The sequence below is a fragment of the Salmo salar genome, chromosome ssa22 (assembly GCF_905237065.1).
Source record: "Salmo salar chromosome ssa22, Ssal_v3.1, whole genome shotgun sequence".
NCBI lineage: Eukaryota > Metazoa > Chordata > Actinopteri > Salmoniformes > Salmonidae > Salmo > Salmo salar.
Genome location: NC_059463.1, coordinates 43219329 through 43242674, shown reverse-complemented (window position 1 = coordinate 43242674; position 23346 = coordinate 43219329). Strand labels below are relative to the sequence as shown.

At 45.7% G+C, this 23346-nt stretch overlaps 1 protein-coding gene across 1 annotated transcript in view; it reads right to left on the bottom strand.

Moving 5' to 3' along the window:
• Positions 1 to 23346, bottom strand: part of LOC106583438 (helicase ARIP4) — a 35181-nt gene that overhangs the window by 5000 nt on the left and 6835 nt on the right. Inside the window, exons 3-18 of the mRNA XM_014167597.2 lie at positions 22554 to 23160; positions 21131 to 21264; positions 19167 to 19367; positions 18409 to 18644; positions 17779 to 17961; positions 17482 to 17615; positions 16980 to 17176; positions 16146 to 16488; positions 15746 to 15923; positions 15188 to 15412; positions 11753 to 11871; positions 11351 to 11475; positions 1669 to 1768; positions 1034 to 1239; positions 612 to 787; positions 217 to 413 (exon numbers count right to left, since the gene is read on the bottom strand). Coding sequence (XP_014023072.2) covers positions 217 to 413; positions 612 to 787; positions 1034 to 1239; positions 1669 to 1768; positions 11351 to 11475; positions 11753 to 11871; positions 15188 to 15412; positions 15746 to 15923; positions 16146 to 16488; positions 16980 to 17176; positions 17482 to 17615; positions 17779 to 17961; positions 18409 to 18644; positions 19167 to 19367; positions 21131 to 21264; positions 22554 to 23160 — 3361 coding nt within the window. The remainder of the gene's footprint in view (positions 1 to 216; positions 414 to 611; positions 788 to 1033; positions 1240 to 1668; positions 1769 to 11350; positions 11476 to 11752; positions 11872 to 15187; positions 15413 to 15745; positions 15924 to 16145; positions 16489 to 16979; positions 17177 to 17481; positions 17616 to 17778; positions 17962 to 18408; positions 18645 to 19166; positions 19368 to 21130; positions 21265 to 22553; positions 23161 to 23346) is intronic.

Here is a 23346-nt window from a genome sequence, read left to right as displayed (position 1 = left end):
ACATGAGGATCATATCATTACACAGTCTGATGTGGGACAGTTTTCTAGACTAATGATAGCTGCAGATGGCATGGTAGAGTTTGGAGGCTAGAAGGATCATTTGTATGGATAGGCTGTTGTTTAGGCCTGCTTAACAGGCTTACACAGCGCTGGTGAAGGATTGGTTAGGGATGCTGTGTGATAGGGGTAGGATAACGCATTCATTGGACGACTCGCCAGTTGCGCTGGTTGAAGGCTGGGATGTTGGTGAGAGTCTGGTCGCTGGTTGGGTAGTAGTGGGCGTAGGAGGGGCGAGAGTAGGGCACAGAGGCACGCTTCTCGTCCTCATAGCTCTTCTTAGCAGCTCTCTTCTCTGCTTTAGTAAGCTTGGACTCCTTCCGGTCCACCAGCAGAGACTCATGATGGAAGGGTTCCTGGTGGGGTACAGATCAACAGGGATGTTAGTGTGTGTGTGTACCATATTAATACACTATCCATGACATGACGGTGTGTATATATATATTTTGTGGTCAGTTTATTAGGTACACCAATCTAGTACCGGGTGTACCTAATAAACTGTGTATATGTGTGAGTGTGTATCTGTGTGTGTGTGTATGTGTGAGTGAGTGTACTTTAGTGATGAGGTGGGGGTAGATCTGACAGGCTTGGCTGATGACCGTCTCCATCTCTTCATGAGATTGCAGAGGGGCTTTGGCCGGGTCAGGCTCCTCCTCTGCAAAGTGCAGCAGCGACTCCACCTCCTTGCGGGTGAAAGTCAGTACCGGGTTCAGGTCGTCCACCACACGGTCTGGACACAACCAATCACAGTGTGTTACTGACCACTGGACATAACCAATCACAGTGTGTTACTGACCACTGAGATTCCCCTGTACTATGCCGCCATTTGCATTTCAACTTCAATATCATGCCATCCCACATTCAATATATTTAACCACACACACACTACACTCTCTTACCAGACATGCCCTGTCACACACACAGGAGCACCGTCACCCCCCACTCTCCCAACCTAACCTCCCCCTCTCTCTCTTACCAGACATGCCCTGCTTGGAGACCTGTCGGTCGTAGATCTTCTTCTCCAGGGTGAAGTCACAGACCAGGCGGTAGATGTGGCAGCGCTTCTTCTGGCCGTAGCGGTACACCCGGCACACCGCCTGGGCATCGTGACACGGGTTCCATGACGCGTCAAATACCACCACCCGGTTGGCCCCGATTAGGTTCACCCCCAAGCAGCCCGCCCTGCAAGTCACAACCCAGGCTTATTAACAAAATGCACAAGTGTGTTTGTGTATGTGAATGGCTGATCAAAGTGTATGTGAAAGGAAGGGAGAATATATCCAATGTATGTGAATAAATATCTTTGTGTGCGTGAGTGTCTAATTCAGTGTATTTGGCTGTGTTTACACAGGCAGCGCAATTCTGATATTTTGTCCAATTATAGGCAGGAGTTGTTCTGATTGTTCAAAAGACCAATTAGTGAAAAAAATAATCATAATTGGGCTGCCTGTGTAGTAAACAGAGCGTTTGTTGTGTATTTGAGTGAAGAATATATAAGCATAGAAATATAATTACTAGAAGGGTCAGAGCTCATCAGACCACAGCTATTTCACTTACATTTCTATGTGTGTGTATCAGTGTGTGTATCAGTGTGTCTGTACAGTCTATTACCTTGTTGACAAGAGGAAGACCCATGTGGAGGTGTTCTCTGGGTCGTTGAACTGGTTGATGAGTTTCTCTCTCTCAGAGGCAGACGTACTCCCATCCAACCCTGGGGGAGACAACCGACACATTCACTACATCAGTATCATGGGGCGATTAAAGACAAATAGGTGATGTCCCAAATGGCACTCTATTCCCTCTGTAGTGCACTACTTTTGAACAGGGCTCATATAGGGCTCTGGCCAAAAGTAGTGCACTATTTAGGGAATATGGTGCCATTTCGGACACAAAGACACTATCTAGTGTAGTGTGGTAGCCAATCCAGTAGGGGGCAGTAGATTTAAATAATGAACCCAGAGATTGATGGCTGAGAAAAAGCATGGCTCTTTCTTAATTCATCTTTCATCAATTCCTCACATTGTCTCTTATTGCCTCCATTTCCAAACCCATTGGAGAAGATCTGATGGAGACCCTGGACCTTTCCTTACAAGACATTTGAGAAGGAGGCGAGGAGATAGGATAGTGATGCACCGCTATGACATTTTTGGCCGATACTGATATCCAATATTTTCCTTGCCAAAAAAAAAACAATACGATAACCGATATAATTTTTTTAGCTGCCTTTTAAGCATTCTAATACAGTTAAATAGTTAACACACACACATGGACACAGCCGGTCTAAGGCACTGCATCTCAGTGCAAGAGGTGTAACAACAGTCCCTGGTTCGAATCCAGGCTGTATCACATCCGGCCGTGATTGGGAGTCCCATAGTGCGGCACACAATTGGCCCAGGGTCGTCCGGGCCGTCATTGCAAATAAGAATTTGTTCTTAACTGACTTGCCTAGTTAAATAAAGGTTACACACACACACACACACCAGAAAGTTATTTTGTTGGCATTTACATATGTCCCCATTACCAGTAAAACATAATCAAAACCTATTTCTTTCACTTACTTGCTGTGCTGTTTCATTGATCATTTATTCAGTCGATTCATTCCCAACCAGGGTTTCTATGGAACGCCGTTTGGGTCTTTGCATGTCAAAAAAGATACACATCAACTAACACTATTTGACGTGTCAACTAACACTATTTGAAGTGTCAAATAAGCTTGTTGACCAATCAGGACCTGAATATGACTGCACTTCACATAATAATTTAACGCGTTCATAAATCTTTTACATAGGTATTACACAATCACACGTATTTCATGTCACAACGATTCATTGATACGTATGCTATGATGCTGGTAAAGTTGTCTCGCGCACCTACAGTGCTGGTCATAAAAAAAAGCTAGCTAGCTCATGGATGCAAACAATGTTCTTCCACAAAACATAGCAAAACGACAATCTGTTTCAGTAGCTATAGTTAGCTAGCTAACTACATAGCTAGGTGTCATCATCTAAAATTACCCTAATTTATAAGACAGATCTTATTTGATTAATGGTGGTCAGACCCATCTATGTGAAGCTAGCCACAATAAGGATTCGCCACAATAGTGGACTTTGCAGTTCGCCTTCAAAATAAAAGTATGTAATTGACAGTGAGGCAAATGAATACAAATAGTAGAATTATGCCCAATTCTACTATTTGTATTCATTTGCATCACTGTCAATTACATACTTTTATTATCAAGGCAAACCGCAAATTCCACTATTGTGCCTAATCCTTATTGTGGCTAGCTTCACAACACATAACACGGTCCGGTCAAGCATCACTAGCCAGATGAAGCTAGCTGGCTGCTTATAACCTCCCTAAGTTTGTTTTATTCACTGCTTTAGCACTCTGCCAACCCGGATGTCCTAGCCGTGTCTGAATCCTGGCTTCGGAAGTCCACCAAAAACTCTGAAATCTTCATCCCTAACTACAACGTTTTCAGACAAGATAGAACGGCCAAAGGGGGCGGTGTTGCAATCTACTGCAGAGATAGCCTCTCGCAGAGTTCTGTCCTAGTATCCAGGTCTGTACCCAAACAATTTGAACTTCTACTTTTAAAAATCCACCTCTCTAAAAACAAGTCTCTTACCGTTGCCGTCTGCTACAGACCCCCCTCGGCCCCCAGCTGTGCTCTGGACACCATATGTGAACTGATTGCCCCCCATCTATCTTCAGAGCTCGTGCTGCTAGGTGACCTAAACTGGGACATGCTTAACACCCCAGCCATCCTACAATCCAAGCTTGATGCCCTCAATCTCACACAAATTATTAATGAACCCACCAGGTACCACCCCAAAGCCGTAAACACGGGCACCCTCATAGATATCATCCTAACCAACTTGCCCTCCAAATACACCTCTGCTGTTTTCAACAAAGATCTCAGCGATCACTGCCTCATTGCCTGCATCCGTAATGGGTCAGCGGTCAAACGACCTCCACTCATCACTGTCAAACGCTCCCTGAAACATTTCAGCGAGCAAGCCTTTCTAATCAACCTGGCCCGGGTATCCTGGAAGGATATTGACCTCATCCCGTCAGTAGAGGATGCCTGGTTCTTTTTTTTTAAATGCCTTACTCGCCATCTTAAATAAGCATGCCCCATTCAAGAAATGTAGAACCAGGAACAGATATAGCCCTTGGTTCTCTCCAGACCTGACTGCCCTTAACCAACACAAAAACATCCTGTGGCGTTCTGCATTAGCATCGAACAGCCCCCGTGATATGCAACTTTCCAGGGAAGTTAGAAACCAATATACACAGGCAGTTAGAAAAGCCAAGGCTAGCTTTTTCAAGTAGAAATTTGCTTCCTGCAACACAAACTCAAAAAAGTTCTGGGACACTGTAAAGTCCATGGAGAATAAGAACACCTCCTCCCAACTGCCCACTGCACTGAGGATAGGAAACTCTGTCACACACGATAAACCCACTATAATTGAGAATTTCAATAAGCATTTTTCTATGGCTGGCCATGCTTTCCACCTGGCTACCCCAACTGCAGTCAACAGCACTGCACCCCCCACAGCTACTCGCCCAAGCCTTCCCCATTTCTCCTTCTCCCAAATCCATTCAGCTGATGTTCTGAAAGAGCTGCAAAATTTGGACCCATACAAATCAGCCGGGCTAGACAATCTGGACCCTTTCTTTCTAAAATTATCTGCCGAAATTGTTGCAACTCCTATTACTAGCCTGTTCAACCTCTCTTTCGTGTCGTCTGAGATTCCCAAAGATTGGAAAGCAGCTGCTGTCATCCCCCTCTTCAAAGGAGGGGACACTCTTGACCCAAACTGCTACAGACCTATATCTATCCTACCCTGCCTTTCTAAGGTCTTCGAAAGCCAAGTCAACAAACAGATTACCGACCATTTCGAATCCCACCGCACCTTCTCCACTATGCAATCTGGTTTCAGAGCTGGTTATGGGTGCACCTCAGCCACGCTCAAGGTCCTAAACGATACCGTAATCGCCATCGATAAGAAACAATACTGTGCTGCCGTATTCATTGACCTGGCCAAAGCTTTCGACTCTGTCAATCACCACATCCTCATCGGCAGACTCAATGGCCTTGGTTTCTCAAATGATTGCCTCGCCTGGTTCACCAACTACTTCTCTGATAGAGTTCAGTGTGTCAAATCGGAGGGCCTGTTGTCCGAACCTCTGGCAGTCTCTATGGGGGTGCCACAGGGTTCAATTCTTGGGCCAACTCTTTTCTCTGTATAGATCAATGATGTCGCTCTTGCTGCTGGTGAGTCTCTGATCCACCTCTACGCAGACGACACCATTCTGTATACTTCTGGCCCTTCTTTGGACACTGTGTTAACAACCCTCTAGACGAGTTTCAATGCCATACAACTCTCCTTCCGTGGCCTCCAACTGCTCCTAAATACAAGTAAAACTAAATGCATGCTCTTCAACCGATCGCTGCCTGCAGCTGCCCGCCTGTCCAGCATCATTACTCTGGACGGTTCTGACTTAGAATATGTGGACAACTACAAATACCTAGGTGTCTGGTTAGACTGTAAACTCTCCTTCCAGACTCACATCAAACATCTCCAATCCAAAGTTAAATCTAGAATTGGCTTCCTATTTCGCAACAAAGCATCCTTCACTCATGCTGCCAAACATACCCTCGTAAAACTGACCATCCTACCGATCCTCGACTTCGGCGATGTAATTTACAAAATAGCCTCCAATACCCTACTCAACAAACTGGATGCAGTCTATCACAGTGCCATCCGTTTTGTCACCAAAGCCCCATATACTACCCAACACTGCGACCTATACGCTCTCGTTGGCTGGCCCTCGCTTCATAATCATCGCCAAACCCACTGGCTCCGGGTCATCTACAAGACCCTGCTAGGTAAAGTCCCCCCTTATCTCCGCTCACTGGTCACCATAGCAGCACCCACCTGTAGCACGCGCTCCAGCTGGTATAGCTCTCTGGTCACCCCCAAAGCCAATTCCTCCTTTGGCCGTGTCTCCTTCCAGTTCTCTGCTGCCAATGACTGGAACGAACTACAATAATCTCTGAAACTGGAAACACTCATCTCCCTCACTAGCTTTAAGCACCAGCTGTCAGAGCAGCTATCAGATCACTGCACCTGCACATAGCCCATCTATAATTTAGCCCAAACAACTACCTCTTCCCCTACTGTATTTATTTATTTTGTTCCTTTGCACCCCATTATTTCTATTTCTACTTTGCACTTTCTTCTACTACAAATCTACCATTCCAGTGTTTTACTTGCTACAGTGAGGGAAAAAAGTATTTGATCCCCTGCTGATTTTGTACGTTTGCCCACTGACAAAGAAATTATCAGCCTATAATTTTAATGGTAGGTTTATTTGAACAGTGAGAGACAGAATAACAACAAAAAAATTCAGAAAAACGCATGTCAAAAATGTTATAAATTGATTTGCATTTTAATGAGGGAAATAAGTATTTCACCCCCTCTCAATAAGAAAGATTTCTGGCTCCCAGGTGTCTTTTGTACAGGTAACGAGCTGAGATTAGGAGCACACTCTTAAAGGGAGTGCTCCTAATCTCAGTTTGTTACCTGTATAAAAGATACCTGTCCACAGAAGCAATCAATCAATCAGATTCCAAACTCTCCACCATGGCCAAGACCAAAGAGCTCTCCAAGGATGTCAGGGACAAGATTGTAGACCTACACAAGGCTGGAATGGGCTACAAGACCATCGACAAGCAGCTTGGTGAGAAGGTGACAACAGTTGATGCGATGATTCGCAAATGGAAGAAACACAAAAGAACTGTCAATCTCCCTCGGCCTGGGGCTCCATGCAAGATCTCACCTCGTGGAGTTGCAATGATCATGAGAATAGTGAGGAATCAGCCCAGAACTACACGGGAGGATCTTGTCAATGATCTAAAGGCAGCTGGGACCATAATCACCAAGAAAACAATTGGTAACACAATACGCCGTGAAGGACTGAAATCCTGCAGCGCCCGCTAGGTCCCCCTGCTCAAGAAAGCACATATACATGCCCGTCGGAAGTTTACCAATGAACATCTGAATGATTCAGAAGAAAACTGGGTGAAAGTGTTGTGGTCAGATGAGACCAAAATGGAGCTCTTTGGCATCAACTCAACTCGCTGTGTTTGGAGGAGGAGGAATGCTGCCTATGACCCCAAGAACACCATCCCCACCATCAAACATGGAGGTGGAAACATTCTGTTTGGGGGTGTTTTTCTGCTAAGGGGACAGGACCGCATCAAAGGGACGATGGACGGGGCCATGTACCGTCAAATCTTGGGTGAGAACCTCTTTCCCTCAGCCAGGGCATTGAAAATGGGTCGTGGATGGGTATTCCAGCATGACAATGACCCAGAACACACGGCCAAGGCAACAAAGGAGCGGCTCAAGAAGAAGCACATTAAGGTCCTGGAGTGGCCTAGCCAGTCTCCAGACCTTAATCCCATATAAAATCTGTGGAGGGAGCTGAAGGTTCGTGTTGCCAAACGTCAGCCTCGAAACCTTAATAACTTGGAGAAGATCTGCAAAGAGGAGTGGGACAAAATCCCTCCTGAGATGTGTGCAAACCTGGTGGCCAACTACAAGAAACGTCTGACCTCTGTGCTTGCCAACAAGGGTTTTGCCACCAAGTACTAAGTCATGTTTTGCAGAGGGGTCAAATACTTATTTTCCTCATTAAAATGCAAATCATTTTATAACATTTGTGACATGCGTTTTTCTGGATTTTTTGTTGTTATTGTCTCTCACTGTTCAAATAAACCTACCATTAAAATTATAGACTGATCATTTCTTTGTCAGTGGGCAAACGTACAAAATCAGCAGGGGATCAAATACTTTTTCCCCTCACTGTATATTGTATTTATTTTGCCAACATGGCCTTTTTGCCTTTACCTCCCTTATCTCACCTCATTTGCTCACATTGTATATAGACTTATTTTTCTACTGTATTATTGACTGTATGTTTGTTTTACTCCATGTGTAACTCTGTGTTATATGTTGTCAAACTGCTTTGCTTTATATTGGCCAGGTCACAATTGTAAATGAGAACTTGTTCTCAACTTGCCTACCTGGTTAAATAAAGGTGAAATAAAAAATAAATAAATAAAATAACGTTAGCTTTGGGCAACAGGGTTAAGTAGTTGGCTAGCTATTTATTTTCATGAACTGAAGTTCAATTTCAATAGGCGAACAACAAGTGGCAACCTAGCTAATACTTACTCACAAGGATTCCTAAATCATTGCTAAGAATAATGAAAATGACTGCAGTTTCTATGGGTCATTGTTTTCAGGCTGGTTGTATTGGTGCTAGCAAGGTACCAAGCTAAAGCTAGCTGCCCCAGAAGTTGCGGTCCAACAAATGATGCTTTATTACCAACGTGGTATTGTAAACACATCGTTCGTGGCCCGTATTTACTTGTTTGCAGACTTTTTGTAAAGCTTTGACAGTGCTACTGTATCTTTTTTGACAGGCAAAGACCCAAACAGCATTCAATAGTATGTATGTCGTGAAGCTAATAGCAGTGACGTTATTACTGTGTAACTCCGGTAGGGCAACTGAAAAATAGCGCACTTGGTAGTATGTACCGGTGTTCGACCAGTCGGCGAAAGCCAACATCACCCATGATAGAGAATGGTTGATTGTCAAGGGCAATGAATACCATTATCTTGGCTTTAATGGATTTCGCCTTTGAGTTGTCTTGCTTAACTTTTCTTACTCTTTCAAATGACTGCTCAACTTGTTGACTGCTCGATCCACACAGCAGACATTGTGGGTTAGTTTAGGAATGCTGTGTTGCACGTGTAGTGCAATATTGACATGGCGTCATTACGTTATATAGGTATGCACGGTAGAGGTCGACTGATTATGATTTTTCAACGCCGATACCGATTATTGGAGGACCAAAAAAAGCCGATACCGATTAATCGGTCGATTTTTTAAATGTATTTATTTATTTGTAATAATGACAATTACAACAATACTGAATGAACACTTTTAGTTTAAATAATATAAATACATCAATAAAATCAATTTAGCCTCAAATAAATCATCAAACATGTTCAATTTGGTTTAAATAATGCAAAAACAAAGTGTTTGAGAAGAAAGTAAAAATGCAATATGTGCCATGTAAAAAAGGTAACGTTTAAGTTCTTTGCTCAGAACATGTGAACATATGAAAGCTAGTGGTTCCTTTTAACATGAGTCTTCAACATTCCCAGGTAAGAAGTTTTAGGTTGTAGTTATTATAGGAATTATAGGACTATTTCTCTCTATACCATTTGTATTTCATATACCTTTGACTATTGGATGTTCTTATAGGCACTTTAGTATTGCCAGGGTAACAGTATAGCTTCCGTCCCTCTCCTCGCCCCTACCTGGGCTCGAATCAGGAACACATCAACAGCTACCCTCGAAGCATCGTTACCCATCGCTCCACAAAAGCCGCGGCCCTTGCATAGCAAGGGGAACAACTACTTCAAGGTCTCAGAGCGAGTGACATCACCGATTGAAACGCTATTAGCGTGCACCCCGCTAACTAGCTCGAGAGTTGATAGGCTTAAAGTCATAAAAAGCTCAATGCTTGAAGCACAGCGAAGAGCTGCTGGCAAACGCACAAAAGTGCTGTTTGAATGAATGCTTACGAGCCTGCTGCTGCCTTGCCTACCACCGCTCAGTCAGACTGCTCTATCAAATATCAAATCATATACTTAATTATAACATAATAACACACAGAAATACGAGCCGTAGGTCATTAATATGGTGAAATCCGGAAACTATCATTTCGAAAACAAAACATTTATTCTTTCAGTGAAATACGGAACCGTTCCGTATTTTATCTAACGGGTGGCATCCATAAGTCTAAATATTCCTGTTACATTGCACAACCTTCAATGTTATGTCATACTTACGTAAAAAATCTGGCAAATTAGTTCGCAACCAGCCAGACTGCCCAAACTGTTGCATATACCCTGACTCTGCGTGCAATGAACGCAAGAGAAGTGACACAATTTCCCTAATTTAATATTGCCTGCTAAACTGGATTTCTTTTAACTAAATATGCAGGTTTAATAAAATATACTTCTGTGTATTGATTTTAAGAAAGGCATTGATGTTTATGGTTAGGTACATGCGTGCAACGATTGTGCTTTTTTCGCAAATGCGCTTTTGTTAAATCATCCCCCGTTTGGCGAAGTTGGCTATCTTTGTTAGGAAGAAATGGTCTTCACATAGTTCGCAACGAGCCAGGCGGCCCAAACTGCTGCATATACACTGACTCTGTTGCACAGAACGCAAGAGAAGTGACACAATTTCCCTAGTTAAAAGAAATTAATGTTAGCAGGCAATATTAACTAAATATGCAGGTTTAAAAATATATACTTGTGTATTGATTTTAAGAAAGGCATTGATGTTTATGGTTAGGCACATTGGTGCAACGACAGTGCTTTTTTCGTGAATGCGCTTGTTAAATCACTCGTTTGGCGAAGTAGGCTGTGATTCAATGATAAATGAACAGGCACCGCATCGATTGTATGCAACGCAGGACAAGCTAGATAAACTAGTAATATCATCAACCATGTGTAGTTAACTAGTAATTATGTTAAGATTGATTGTATTTTATAAAATACGTTTAATGCTAGCTAGCACCTTACCTTAGCTCCTTGCTGCACTCACATAACAGGTAGTCAAGCCTGCCACGCAGTCTCCTTGTGGAGTGCAATGTAATCGGCCATGATCGGTGTCCAAAAATGCCGTTTACCGATTGCTATGAAAACTTGAAATCGGCCCTAATTAATCGGCCATTCCGATTAATCGGTCGACCTCTAATGCACGGTAGCTTTGACATCGGTTTTTAACATTGGCGTTAAACTAGACATCGGGCCGATATGGATGTTGGTATTTTTAGCTAATATCGGCCGATTCCGATATGTTCACCGATATATCGTGCATCCCTATATAGGATATGAGGAATCACAGAAAGACTGATTGAGATTAGAGACCATAAGTGAGAGTAGATTTGTTCAGTTAGCGGATTGAGGCCAAAATATTACACAGGACAGGATGCTGTGAAAACAAGCAAACTAGTTTAATAGTCTGGAACAACAGAGTACATTAGTGGGATCTGTGTTCAAATCACAGCTGAGCTAGCACAAGTGAAGAGTCAAAGAGTTGCCATGGGAATAATGATGACAGAGTCTGGGTAGTAGTGGTTGCCATGGGAACAGGGTCGTGCCGTGTGTGTGTGTTTGTATGGATGATGACTCACTGTAGTAGTTGATGTTGCGGACCCAGGTCTGGTTCTGGCCTTGGTTGTCAGGGGAGACTCGGCCTGCTGGCAACGGCCGTCTGGACAGGAAGCCTTCAATGACTGTCAGGGTGGACAAGCTCTGACTGATGGACACACACACACACACACACACACACACACACACACACACACACACACACACACACACACACACACACACACACACACACACACACACACACACACACACACACACACACACACACACACACGTCAGTTAGTATCACATGGATACTTCGAGGTGAAAAACAAAAATACACATTTCCAGTCTCTCTAACGACAATAAAGTCTAAGTATGACTATGCTCATAGGGAGTGTTTGGATGAAGTGTTCTATGTCAGACATAGGAAGAGGTCCAACCTGAAGACCAGGATCTTGTCTCCTCTGCTCACACTCTCATCAATCAGGTGGAAGAGCAGCAGCATCTTGGCAGAGTTCTCCAGAACCCCAGTCTGGTAGTTGCTCATGATGTCCTTGGCCTGGAGTGACAGAGATACAGGGAACAGGACAGGAGATGGGTGAATGAAGGTCATTCTTTCACACCAACGAGGACGTCTTAGGTTTTACTAGAGATGTGCATCTTTCCCTTTCAAGATGATTCGATACAAGGGCTCCGATACAGGAACGATACTTTTCTGTTTGAAAAGATTCGGTTCGATGCACTAACATTTGTTTCATAAACACATTCAAAAAGCAAACATTGACCCCCAACTGGTAGTGTGTTGGTAGATGCCCAGTTTCCTTTATGGCTCAGCTCAGATGCCTACATCCACCATATACACTACCGTTCAAAAGTTTGGGGTCACTTAGAAATGTCCTTGTTTTTAAAAGAAAAGCACATTTTTTGTCCATTAAAATGACATCAAATTGATCAGAAATACAGTGTAGACATTTTTAATATTGTAAATGACTATCGCTTTTTATGGAATATCTACATAATGGGCCTCTGTACAGCTATCAGCAACCATCACTCCTGTGTTCCATTGGCACGTTTATCATTTTAAAAGGCTAATTGATCATTAGAAAACCCTTTTGCAAGTATGTTAGCACAGCTGAAAACTGGCCTTCTTTAGACTAGTTGAGTATCTGGAGCATCAGCATTTGTGGGTTCAATTACAGGCTCAAAATGGCCAGAAACAAAGGACTTTCTTCTGAAACTCGTCAGTCTATTCTTGTTTTGAGAAACAGACGCCTCACAAGTCCTCAACTGGCAGCTTCATTAAATAGTACCCGCAAAACACCAGTCTCAACTTCAACAGTGAAGAGGCGACTCCGGGATGCTGGCCTTCTAGGCAGAGTTCCTCTGTCCAGTGTCTGTGTTCTTTTGCCAATTTTAATCTTTTATTTTTATTGGCCAGTCTGAGATATGGCTTTTTCTTTGCAACTCTGCCTAGAAGGCCAGCATCCTGGAGTCACCTCTTCACTGTTGACGTTGAGACTGGTGTTTTGCAGGTACTATTTATTGAAGCTGCCAGTTGAGGACTTGTGAGGCGTCTGTTTCTCAGAACAAGAATAGACTGATGAGTTTCAGAAGAAAGTCCTTTGTTTCTGGCCATTTTGAGCCTGCCCACAAATGCTGATGCTCCAGATTCTCAACTAGTCTAAAGAAGGCCAGTTTTATTGCTTCTTTATTAATAAGCACAACAGTTTTCAGCTGTGCTAACATAATTGCAAAAGGGTTTTCCAATGACCAATTAGCTTTTTAAAATGATAAACTTTGATTAGCTAACACAACGTGCCAATGGAACACAGGAGTGATGGTTGCTGATAGGTGTAGAGAGGCCCATTATGAAGATATGCTTTTCTTTTAAAAACAAGGACATTTCTAAGTGACCCCTAACTTTTGAACGGTAGTGTATATGGTGGATGTAGGCACCTGAGCTGAGCCATAAGGGAAACTTGGCATTTACCAACACACTACCAGTTGGGGGGCAATGTTTGCTTTTTGTCTCCCCCCCACCATCACCCACTAATGAATGTCATTTTTGCAGATTACAAGTGTTACAGCAAGTAATGTATCAACATTTATCTGTAAACATTAGCTATGACATAGCCAATGAATATATAGCACAACTTTGGATTCCACCCCCATCTAATAATCAAATGGTTAGTGAGATTCTCTTCTTCTGCCACTTCAACCGTGCAGTGCGGGTAGAAAAAAGTGATTGCTGTCCTCGTTATGAAATGATCAACTTTACCCTGTATATCTACAAATGACCATATACTGATTGCTTCAAGCAAAACTAGCACAATTATTGCTGATGGTGAACCTGAACAATGGAAATAAAATGTAATGTAAACCCTGATCAGCATGTATAACCAGATGAGTTGTGTCTCCGGCAGTAGCTTAAGCAACTTTTATTCAGGTAAAACACCATTTTCAAAAGAACATTATATAAAAAGAACCTATCAAATTACACTGGTTGTCACTCAACTAATCAAGACTAAGATTGTGCAAGCAATTTTACAAACATTTGAATGCTACCCTGTGACACGTAGATGTGTCAGATCGGGGCCTGCCTCTCGTTGGTGGGCGTGCCAAGTTGCGCACAGCATGCAGTTTGACTAGGCTACTAATATTGCCTGGGGTTGTGTGGCATGCAAAATGATGTGTACAGTAAGGGAAAAAAGTATTTGATCCCCTGTTGATTTTGTACGTTTGCCCACTGACAAAGAAATTATCAGTCTATAATTTTAATGGTAGGTTTATTTGAACATTGAGACAGAATAACAACAAAAAAAATCCAGAAAAACGCATGTTAAAAATGTTATAAATTGATTTGCATTTTAATGAGGGAAATAAGTATTTGACCCCTCTGCAAAACATGACTTAGTACTTGGTGGCAAAACCCTTGTTGGCAATCACAGAGGTCAGAGTTTATCATTTTACCTTAATGACTTGGAGAAGATCTACAAAGAGGAGTGGGACAAAATCCCTCCTGAGATGTGTGCAAACCTGGTGGCCAACTACAAGAAACGTCTGACCTCTGTGCTTGCCAACAAGGGTTTTGCCACCAAGTACTAAGTCATGTTTTGCAGAGGGGTCAAATACTTATTTCCCTCAATAAAATGCAAATCAATTTCTAACATTTTTGACATGCGTTTTTCTGGATTTTTTTGTTGTTATTCTGTCTCTCACTGTTCAAATAAACCTACCATTAAAATTATAGACTGATCATTTCTTTGTCAGTGGGCAAACGTACAAAATCAGCAGCGGATCAAATACTTTTTTTCCCTCACTGTAGATCAATGACTGTCAACATAATGGCATGCTTAGTTCGACCCTTAAGAGGACGCAGTGGTCACAAAATATTAGGTATTTTCTGAAGGTAGAAAGAAAGTAATTTGAGCAGGCTCAAAAAATTATGAACAGGCGATTCGTAACGTTTTAATTGATTTTCTGACCGATGAATGCTATATTTGGATCCCGCGTACCAATGCGCTCATATCTGAAACATTTAATCCAGGGAACGATGCGTATCGGTGAATCGTTACATCCCTAGGTTTTACAAAACAACTTCAGAATCGTTACAGTGGAAATTCATGCAATAATGAGAACAGCATTCAGTCTGGTTCAACCAGGGTTGTATTCATTAGTGCACACCGCAGCAAAATGCTTTGCAACTGAACATGAAAACAAGCATTTCTTATTGGACAAACTCAGGTATGTGAGGCTATAGGTTTCTACCCGTTTCGGCCTGTTTTATTACTAATGAATAGGACCCAGGCTAACATAGGAGAAGTATCTAACAAGTTCCCAGCCAGCCTGTGGGTTGAGAGAGTGGCGTTACGTACCCATTCGTAGGTGATGACTTGATTGGCTCTCTCTTGGATGGGGTTGAGTGGGGGCAGGGCGACGTTGCCCCGGCTGTTGGCTGAGTCGGCAACTTTGGCCTTCAGGCTGGCGCCGGGGCAGCGAGGGTTGGCGGCCGCCGTGATGTCATCCAGGTCTAGGTCCTGCTCGTTGGCTAGGTTCTCCTTCTGAAGGGTCTCGTACAGCACGTCAGGGTGGTTCCAGATCTACACACACACATCAATGGACTGACTTCAATAATGTTACTGATTCCAGGTTAAGATCAGGGTGTATATCCTGGCTATGCTAACTAACCCACAGCAGTACCCTATCGTCACTATGGTCTATGGCAGAGGTATTCAACTCTTTCCCTATGAGGTCCGCAGCCTGCTGGTTTTCTGTTCTACCTGATAATTAATTGCACCCACTAAATCAGTCTCTAATTGAAAAAATGCAGTGGAACTGGTAAAGAGTTGAGTTTGAGGGGTCTGTGGTATGCCTGACTGCCTGTCTGTCTACTGTCTAATCCCACAGCACCAGTACAGCAATTTCAGCCTCACCTTGCAGCAGACGCAGAAGGCCTTGAGTGGGTTGAGTCCCAGCCAGCCGCTGTTGCCTGCCTCTCTGAAGCGGTTCATAAACTCAGTGTAAAGTGCCCTCTGCAGGGGCGACAGGCGCACCATGATCACATGCTCTTCCTTGGAGGGGAGCTGGTCCCTCAGTACGTCGTGGCCTCGCCTGGGACAGACACGGATTATTATCAGAGTGCATATACACCTAACCAATCCTTCACAGATCTATAGGAGAGAGTATTTAGGATGAGAAACCATATTTGACAGAGAGGATAGAGAAATAGAGAAAAAGAGAGTGAGAGAGACAGAAAGAGCGATATAAAAAGCAAAGGGCGAGGAGAGGTAGGTGAATACATAAAACATAGTCTGCACTCTTCTACACTCTCACCTCTGGACGAAGCCCTCCAGCAGACTATGGAGGACGTGACTTCGATATCTCATCACCCTGGCATCCTGCGGCGTGCTGTCCACACACTGCCCGTTCAGAATGGGCCTCTCGAACATGTTACTGAACTCCTGCCTGGTGCCCAGGAAGTCAGGCCTGACAAAGTCCACCATGCACCAGTACTCTATCAGGTTGTTCTGGAGGGGGTATCCTGTTAGGACCACACGTCGCCTGGAGCGGATGTTTTTCAGGGCCTGTGAGGTGCTGGCGTGACAGTTCTTAATGCGGTGGCCCTCATCACAGATCACCACGTCTGGACCGGGCCTGGCCAGGGCCTTCTCCATTCCTGGGAGGAGGAGGAGTGAGTGAGTAAAACACAGGTTGGGAGAATGTGTGTGTGTTTGTAGGTGTGTGAGAAAAAAGAGAGTAAAACACAGGTTACATAAATGATGATGAATAGATAAAATAATAACGTTCTCTGATCTATTATTAGTAGTAGAATGTCATTGCAATTCATCAGCCTTGGCATTTTAATATTGTAATTTATGCTGCTTTTTTACAAGGCTTAACTCATCCAGTGTCTAGTGAACTCCTGTCAGCCTACAGTATTGTATCATTATATTGGTGATACATTATTTCATATTCATAAAGCTTGTCAGAGTCAGTTTTGCATTTTAGATCACAATAAATAATATTAGCTGGACATGATCCTTGATCAGCACTCCTAATTTGAAACAACAGCTGGCTGGCTGGCTGGCTGCCTGGCTGCCGCTGCCGCTACTGCCCCAAAACACCTATAGTGGATCCTGCAGCGACCTCTAACCACTGACCCCTTACCTTTCATGAGCTCCTGCTGCCTCTCCTCTTCGTCCAGGTCGATGATGACGGGTCCCTGGGGCTTCTTGGACTTCCTCTTCCTGCCAGTCACAAAGCTCTTCTTCAGGGACAGCAGGCGGTACATCTCATACCCCATCAGGAGGACACCTCCATCCCTGGACCAGTCCTCCACTACCTTAGCCCGAGCCACCGTGGTTCTGTAGGGCACACACACACAATCACACGTAAGCAATGTTACGTACACATGCTCTCGCGCACAGGCACACATCAGGGCTGTCTTTAAGTACCTCATGGCTATACCGTACACACAGCAGTACACAAACACACACGGCAGTACACAAACGGCAGCAGCACACACACACACGGCATAACACACACACGGCAGAATACGAACAAACACACACGCGGCAGAACACGGGCGCGCGGCAGAACACACACGACAGTATACAATTGACACACAGTGCATTGTGTTAGTCAGCTTTACTATATAAATGTCATGTACTTGTGCTCGTCATTGAGGATGTGGACTCTGAAGGTGCGTCCTGTGACGATGGCAGGGTCACTATCAGGGGGAAGGGCCTCTTGGGTGGGAAGCCACAGGTTAAACTCCGCCAGCCAGTTCTGAAGGGTGTTCACCTGGGGAGAAAGAGAGAGATAAAGACACAGCTGTGCTCACAGACAGCCACACACACACAGACACACACACTGGGGAGATGAACAGAGAGCAATGGGAGAACAGAGACAGAAAGCAAGAGAAGAAAGCGAGACACACCCATCATCTCCTTAACGGTCTACTCACAGGGACGATGGCCAGTACGGTGTGGGCCCCGGTGTGTCTGAGCAGGATGTCTATAAAGGAGATGACCTGCAGGGTCTTACCCAGACCCATGCTGTGGGCCAGGATACAGCCAAACCCACTGCTGCCCTTATAGCGCTCCAGAGACTCCACCAGGTTATCATAGAGGAACCGGATCCCACCAACCTGGGGAGGGAGGGAGGGAGGGAGAGAGGAAGGAAAGAAGGGGGAGGAAAGTGGGGGAAGAAGTGAGAAGGAGATGAGGGATGGAGGAAGAGAGAGAATGAACTCAATTAAATAACGCATGCAGTCAAGGCACTTTTACTTGTACCCGGCCTGCCTTTGTGACACCATCTCCCATGTTGCAGCAGTGTGTGTGAGAGAGTTAGTGTACCTGGTGAGGTTTGACGTCGCGTGCCAGTTGTGGGGTGTGGTACAGGTCTTTCTCCTCTGTGGGGTGCTGCAGTCTGTGTGTGTGTGTGTTAGTTAACGTACCTGGTGAGGTTTGACAGCGCGGGACAGCTGTGGGGCGAGGCTTCCTCCTCTGCAGGGTGCTGCAGTGTGTGTGTGTGTGTGTGTGTGTGTGTGTGTGTGTGTGTGTGTGTGTGTGTGTGTGTGTGTTAGTTAACGTACCTGGTGAGGTTTGACGGCTCGGGCCAGCTGTGGGGCGAGGAACAGGTCTTCCTCCTCTGCGGGGTGGTTGATATTAACTAGGACCCTCCCCTGGGCATCTGGTTGGTTGAGCGAGTCGTTGATGTGTGCGCCGCTGCTCTCCGCCGTGCCCCCCACACCTTCGTCCTCGTCCTCATTGGCTGACTCACTGCTGATCTGCAGGGCATCGTCGTCCCCGGAGCTCAGCTCGATCACGTCTGGGAGGAAGTTGATTAATTAGATTTATTTATTATTCAGGTAAACAACGACACAGTTAAAAACATCAAAATAACCCACTTATTTCCACTGTGGTCCTGGAGAGACAGCAGGCATCATTGGTTCCGAGCAGGAAAATGTATATTCATAGTTCATGCCATTAAGCGTTCGTAACCTGACAGCTAACCAATTACTGTGTGTGATATATATATATAGAACGTTATAGGTAGAACCTTAAAGTTATAACGTTCTTTGGTTGGACCAACAGGAATATATATATATTCTACCTATAACGTTCTTTGCCCTTGTGGAGATCTGAGAGGATTGGACAGGTCTAAGAAATATGTTAATAGCGCCGCCTTACCTTCTGATAGATAGGCTATGGGGAAGTTACACCATATTGCTTACACCAATCAAATAGTCTCAGATCTTCACAAGTGCATAGGGTCTCGGGGTTCAATTTGGGACACAGCCAGAGAGTTGTGGTTGTTCCCTTTGTTTGAGCAGTCCTCCTACAGTCTTACCGTCTCTGATAGCAGGTCTGACAGCGGGTCTGATAGCCAGTCTGATAATGGGGATAGCTGGTGGCTTGACATCCTCCTGCTTCTCTTCCTCCTCACTGCTGTCACTGCTGTCCAGGCAGATGACATCCTGCCTGGCTAGGAAAGCAGCCTCTAACGACCCCTGACCTTGACACTCCTCCTCCCCAGGCCTCAACACCGATTCTATTGGAGGAGAGGGGGAAATGCACAGAGAACAATAGAGAGAGAGAGAGAGAGAGAGAGAGAGGAAAGAGAGAGACACAGACAGGCAGAGCAGGATACGGGTAACACGGAACCCAAACCAGCTGCGCGTGCGCCATCGTGCATACATTTATTTTGACCCCCTACACCAAACGCGATCACGACAAGCAGGTTAAAATATCAAAACAAACTCTGAACCAATGACATTAATTTGCGGACAGGTCGAAAAGCGTTAAACATTTATGGAAATTTAGCTTGCACTTGCTTGCTAATTTGTCCTGGGATATAAACATTAGGTTGTTATTTTACCTGAAATGCACAAGGTCCTCTACTCCGACAATTAATCCTCACATAAAACGGTCAACCGAATCGTTTCTAGTCATCCCTCCTCCTTCCAGGCTTTTTCATCGTTTAACTTATATGGTGATTGGCATCTACACTTTCATAGTATTACCACGACAACCGGCAACAGTTCATCTTTCAATCACCCACGTGGATATAACCAATGAGGAGATGGCAGGTGGGTACCTGCTTCTATAAACCAATGAGATGGGAGAGGCAGGACTTGCAGCGTGATCTGCGTCAGAAATAGGAATGACTTCTATTTTAGCCCCTGGCAACGGAGATGCTCGTTGAGTGGGTGCAATAATTGGATGCAATAATTGCAGTGTGGGTGCAATAATTGAATAATATAGATTCCTAAATTTATTTTGCAATGCTCGCGCACACGACGAGAGCCGTGTAGTCAGGGTATAAGTGAAAGATCGAAAGAGAAGGGATGAGCACAGTACATCAGAAAGTAGTAAATTTTTTGGGGGGGGCTTTGTCTAAAATGTACTAAAATGATCTATTTGACATAGGCGGGTTGGTTGTTTCGCAAGAAAAACAACATATGCACAACTATGGGGCAAAACAGACGGGGTTGGTTGGCTTAGATTGTTGACAATATATCAACTATATTTTGTCTCCCATGTTTACTGAAAACCCAAATTCATTTGTATAATGAGCACTTGTTGTCTCAAATATATCGTTACAGATGTTGGTTAGCTAGCTAGTGAATTTTTGCCGTATTAGCATAGACGTGACATGAGTCAAAACATGGTATCTAGAACAAGATAAAACTAGCTGAAAAGTGCCACCTACGATTCCCCACATTGCAGCTTCTTGCTAGCTATCTAGACCTTCAGAATCACAACCCCCACACAGACCTCTGCCCCAACTAAATTTGAATAAAACAGTTTGACAGTGTTTGAGTGCACCCCATAAAAAAGAGGCACCGGTAGAAGTGGCGCTACAGTCAGAGGCTTCATGTGTAGCAAGTGAAGTGGGAGATTTCTAATCAATGCTAGATGGAATTTAAATAACCAAATTAAGTTGGCTAAATGAGAAGGCGTATGCTACAATGATCAACCAACAAGTAGGCCGTTTCATATGAATGGAGTTGTTGTAGACAAGGACACCTCAAAATAGCCTCAATTAGTCTTGCTACTTTAGCTAGCTAGTTGGCTACTGTAGCTAGCTAGCTTCTTTACAACGATTTGATGCAGCAAAGACAGGCCGCAGCAAGTTTGTCTAACTAGCACGATTCGGTTTGGTTACTTTCTCCCTTAGTCCTACACACATTGACTGGCCCCCACCACTCCCCCACTCTTCTGCTGAAACAAGCAGAGCTCTCAGAGTCTCCATTGAAGCCCCCCCAAATGTATTTTCTTTGTCCAGAGGGTGGTTTGGGGTAGAACTCTCACCTGGGGGAGGACAATCTGTGACAGGTGGTGCTGTATAGTCCTTCCTCTGCTGCTCCAGACGCCTCAGCCTCTCTAACTCCTCCTGCTGGGCTGCCTTGGTCACTGCTTCCATCTGGTGCTCCTTTAGCAGCTTCCTGTTTGGAAGAGAGAAGGACGGGTTAGAGGAGAGGAGGACTTGTTAGACGAGAGCACAGGAGACTGGTTAAAGTAGATGAGGACAGTGGACAGGTTAAAGTAGAGGAGGACAGGTTAGAGGAGAGGACAGGGGACAGGTTAGAGGAGAGGAGGACGGGTTAGAGGAGGATGGGATAGAGGAGGAGGACGGTCCGAGGAAGATGGGTCAGAGGAGAGGAGGAGTACTGGGTCGGAGGAGAGGAGGAGGACTGGGTCAGAGGAGAGGAGGAGGACGGGGTCAGAGGAGAGGAGGAGGACGGGGTCAGAGGAGAGGAGGAGGACGGGGTCAGAGGAGAGGAGGAGGACGGGGTCAGAGGAGAGGAGGAGGACGGGGTCAGAGGAGAGGAGGAGGACGGGGTCAGAGGAGAGGAGGAGGACGGGGTCAGAGGAGAGGAGGAGGACGGGGTCAGAGGAGAGGAGGAGGACGGGGTCAGAAGAGAGGAGGAGGACGGGGTCAGAAGAGAGGAGGAGGACGGGGTCAGAGGAGAGGATGAGGACGGGTCAGAGGAGGGACGAGGACGGGTCAGAGGAGGGACGGGTCAGAAGGGAGGGGGCCGGGTCAGAAGGGAGGGGGCCGGGTCAGAAGGGAGGGGGCCGGGTCAGAAGGGAGGGGGCCGGGTTAGAGGAGAGGAGGATGGGGGCGGGTCAGAGGAGGACGGGCGGGTCAGAAGAGAGGAGGATGGGGGCGGGTCAGAAGAGAGGAGGATGGGGGGCGAGTCAGAAGAGAGGAGGATGGGGGCGGGTCAGAAGAGGAGGACGGGTCAGAGGAGAGGAGGACGGGTTAGAGGAGAGGAGGACGGGTCAGAGGAGGACGGGGGGGCGGGTCAGAAGAGAGGAGGACGGGTCAGAGGAACGGAGGTTGGGTCAGAGGAGAGGAGGACGAGTTAGAGGAGGACGGGTTAGAGGAGAGGAGGTTGGGTCAGAGGAGAGGAGGACGAGTTAGAGGAGAGGAGGTTGGGTCAGAGGAGAGGAGGACGAGTTAGAGGAGAGGAGGTTGGGTCAGAGGAGAGGAGGACGAGTTACAGGAAAGGAGGTTGGGTCAGAGGAGAGGAGGACGAGTTAGAGGAGAGGAGGACGGGTTAGAGGAGAGGAGGTTGGGTCAGAGAGGAGGACGGGTCAGAGGAGAGGAGGTTGGGTCAGAGGAGAGGAGGACGGGTCAGAGGAAAGAAGGACGGGTCAGAGGAGAGGAGGGGGATACGTTAGAAGAGAGGGTGCATTATACATTGGCACTGCCCTATCAAACAAATACCTGATGTTCTTCCTCATGTGTGCTGGTTTAGAGGTCTTAACAGGCTTAGGGTCCTTAGACTTCGGTTTCTTCTTTTTGCCCGCAGAGGGCTTGTTCTGGCTGGGGCTCTCAGGACCAGACGAAGGGGCCTGGGACTTTGAAGCCTTAGAGGCCCTCGGTTTCTTCTTTTTGCCCGCAGAGGGTTTGTCCTGGCTGGGGCTCTCAGGACCGGACGAAGGGGCCTGGGACTTTGAAGCCTTGGAGGCCCTTGGTTTCTTCTTTTTGCCCGCAGGGGGCTTGTCCTGGCTGGGGCTCTCAGGACGGGACGGGGGCTGGGAGCGAGACGCAGGTCTGGAGTTGGGCTGGGAGGAAGGCCTGGAGGCGGGCTTTTTGTCCGCAGAGGGCTTGTCCTGACTGGGGCTCTCAGGACAGGATGGGGGCTGGGAGCCATCGCCAGACGGGGGCTGGGAGCGAGACGCAGGTCTCGAGTTGGGCTGGGAGGAAGGCCTGGAGGCGGGCTGAGACGGGGGCCCAGAGGGAGGCTCTTCCGAGGGTGAGGTAGCTGAGGGGGAGTCCCTCCCTCCCTGGGTCTCCATCTCTGTACTGCCATGGCCACTCTCTGGCCGCTCTGTGGGACAGAGGAGCAGAGAATGACATCAATCAGTCAACTAATTATTAAATCAGTGTCTGGGAAACTGGCCAATAGGGTTAGAGAAATAGACTAACCCTTTTGGGAAAGCATTGTTTGTTGGGAACTTTCTCCAATCCCTCTTGGACAGTATTGAATGGTGTTGAATGCATTCAGTTGTACAAC